This window comes from Pundamilia nyererei, unplaced genomic scaffold (genome assembly GCF_000239375.1).
Source record: "Pundamilia nyererei isolate P.nyererei 1_Seehausen unplaced genomic scaffold, PunNye1.0 scaffold00385, whole genome shotgun sequence".
In the NCBI taxonomy this organism is placed as follows: Eukaryota; Metazoa; Chordata; class Actinopteri; order Cichliformes; family Cichlidae; genus Pundamilia; species Pundamilia nyererei.
The window spans coordinates 177,807-181,167 of NW_005187786.1; the positions used below are offsets into that span (position 1 = coordinate 177,807).

At 39.9% G+C, this 3,361-nt stretch overlaps 1 protein-coding gene across 1 annotated transcript in view; it reads right to left on the bottom strand.

Moving 5' to 3' along the window:
- The window catches only part of LOC102207581 (butyrophilin subfamily 1 member A1-like), an 18,376-nt gene extending 16,270 nt beyond the window's left edge, over nt 1–2,106 (bottom strand). The window contains exon 1 of the mRNA XM_005752837.1: nt 1,957–2,106. Coding sequence (XP_005752894.1) covers nt 1,957–2,032 — 76 coding nt within the window. The 5' untranslated portion in view covers nt 2,033–2,106. The remainder of the gene's footprint in view (nt 1–1,956) is intronic.
- Between the last annotated feature and the right edge of the window lie 1,255 nt (nt 2,107–3,361).

Consider the following 3,361-nt stretch of genomic DNA (forward strand, 5'->3'; position numbering starts at 1 on the left):
CCAATTTGCCATGGGAGACCCTACCAGGGGGCAAAAGCCCCCAGACAACATAGCCCCTGGGATCCCTGGGACACACAAACCCCTCCACCACGATAAGGTAGCGATTCACGGAGAGGTATTATTATTATTATTATTATTATTATTATCATTATTATTATTATTATTATTATTATTATTGTTCTCTATAATAAAGCCTTAATGCAAATTCCTTTTGACGCCTCTAATTCTTAGATGCGTGATTAACAAGATCAAGCGCAAATTCCGTTTTAAAGCTCTGCCAGATGGTTCTCTTGACAACACCACTGCAGATGTGAACTGAGATACTACTAAGATACACTGAGCTTAGAATATCACTTGGTGATGTGAAGAACCTTCCTTCCACTCCACAAAGGGAGGCCATGCTGGACAGACCATTCTACATGCAACAGGCTTTCAGCCATAGCTTGATCTGATGAAGAGGAGACAAAGAAAACTGTCCCAGCAGTGGTACAAACGTGAAACAGCACACAGTGCACAGTCTTGCATTTTGCACATCTATCCCATGCAAGAGGTTGTTTTGACTGTCAGGCATGTTGTTCAGAAGAAGTAAGCAGCACTGCTATCTAAAAATATCAAAATGGTTCTCTGTTTGAAAAAACTGGCTTAGAGCAAAAAAAACAAACAAACAAACAAAACAAAAGTAATGAAGAGTATGATCTCAAGTCCAGACACTTTTCTTTCCAAGCTCCTTAGACTACAATGACCTGGATGACTGAGAACCTTCATAGACAATCTCAAGTGTACTTTTGGAAGGTTTTATGAGTATGTAGTACATTTTACAGAATGTTCTGTAAAAGGTTTGTTTTGTTGTTATGTTTTGGATTGTTCAGAGAGTGTCCTTACAAAATAATCTTGACAAATTACAAACGAGAGCTTATTTTTAATTACTCAATTGGTATTACAAAAGTCAGTGCATATTATCAGCACAAGTGATAAGAGCGTTTCAATCCTTTATAGAAACACGAAAGCCAAAGTCCTCATCCTGCTCTCTGCTCTCTTTACTCTTTTCAGCACCACTTACCATCATTTTAAATTATTTGTGTTAATGACTTCATAAAACACTCACTAAATAGATAACGTGTAGTATCGTTGACATCAGGACACAGAAGGCAAGGTCCATTAAAACTGACTCTCCCTGCATATTGACCTATTCTTATATAACTGCATCCGCTTGATGCAGAAATTTTTGACGAACAGCAGAGATCAATGTCAGGAAGTGCAGGTAATATATTTCCCAGCATTCCTCTCTATCCAGGAAAAGCCTCTATGTTAATGAGTGGAGTTAAAATCCCAGAGCAAATATTTTTAAGAAGTGAAATTCCATAAAAAGAGTTAGGCATAATCATATAATACTTCTAGCTTTACCATGACTCCAGTAGCGTGGCTGTCTATTGTAATGCAGAAAACACTCTTTGATAATGATTGCCTGAGATGAAATTTGACTTTCTCTTATTGTAAAGTCATTAGAAAACAAACAAACACTACTTCTACACTATCTCTGTATTAGTAGAAACAGTGTATATGTGTTTGAAACTGAACATGAAGTTCATTCGGAAACAAATGTCACACAGTCTAAACAGAGACCAAAACAGATGCGTTTACAGGAAGCAGCGCACTAACAAAGACGCACACACGTACGCTTTAAAACGCATACAAATGAAATAATGAGTATCGCTATAACGATCAACAAAGAAATAGATTCGTTTCGTTGTTGCAGGTGCTGCACATTAATCTGCTCTAACTCTCGATATTTCAACACTAAAATGCGGCTGCATTAAAAGCTGATGTCACAGGTGTAGACTCCGCAGTCATCCACCCACTAAAGCAGCAGCCTGAGCAGCGTTAAAGCTCCATCCGCACCTGTGAAACGTGACTGCGCCTGCACACATGATCAGTCTAAATCAGTGAGTTTCTTACCGGATTCAGCAGCAAACGTCAGTCCGGACAAAGTCAGGAAACAGAAGCTCAGAAACAGAAGTGGTGGAAGCTCCATGTCTGCAGAAACCCTCTGAGGATCAAACGTTACAGCATCTCTTTAAAAAACACAGGAGCTCGGAGCCACTCCTCCCAGCGCACTGACGCATAAAAAAGAAAGAAAGAAAGAAACATTCATTCTCCTTCTATTCTCTTAAAGCCGTAAACTATAACTGCACTTCCGGTGTGATATGTGACAATATCAGCGACATTTAGCTCTAACATTTTTAATAACAGCGACAGTTACACTGAATCGCTAACAGCAGACAGATTAATGAGCAGAGATAACAGATTATTGTAACAGTTTATGTACAGGTTGTGGTAAAGAGAGAGGACACCCATACTTCCAGAATCTGTAGCCTTTAAGGTCAAAGACAGCTTCATTTTTTCACACTAGCATCTTTATATGAAACACACACAAGGAAAAAAAAAACAGGCACAAGTTAGTTCGAGTTATAACACTCTTCACATGCCTCAAGGAAGCATGTCCTTTAGGAAGGAGGCCCAGAGGATGACCTGGGACACACTTCCAGGAGATGATATCTCTTAGCTGGCCTTGGTGTCCACATGGTGTCCACATGGTGGCTTTCTGGACATACCTGCTTTGAATGTTGTCCCCAAAACTCAGCCCTGCATAAGTGACCAAGGTTGAAATTATGGTGAAATTTGGACGGATCCATCCATCTATTGTTAACTGCTTGTCCATTTCAGAGACAGGGGGGGGCAGGGGTGTGAAAAAGTGTTTGCCCCCTTCTCCTGATTTCTGTTTTTTGTTTGTCACAATTAAATGTTTCAGATCATCAAACAAATCTAAATATCAGGCAAAGATAACATAATTAAACACAAAATGCATTTTCTAGATGGTGTTTATTATTAAGGGGCAAAAAATCCAAACCGACATGGTCCTGTGTGAAAAAGTGTTTGCCCCCTAAACCTAACAACTGGTTGTCCTATACCCTTAGCAGCAACAACTACAATCAAGCATTTATGATAACTGGTAGCAAGTCTTTTAAAGTGCTGTGGAGGAATTTTGGTCCATTCACCTTTGCCAAATTGTTGTAAATCAGCCGCATTTGAGAGTTTTCCAGCATGAACTGCCCTTTTAAAGTAATTTCAAAGCATCTCAGTCGAGTTCAGGTCAGGACTTTGACTAGGCCTGGACTGGACCTACTGGTGTGTTTTAGATCACTGTCCTGTCGCAGAACCCAAGTGCACTTCAGCTTGAGGTCACAAACATGGCCAGACATTCTCCTTTCGGATGTTTACAATTCCGGTATTAATTCTATTTATCACATTAAGTTTTCCAGGTCCTGTACCACCCCCAACCTCTTCTCCGTCACTCCTGACT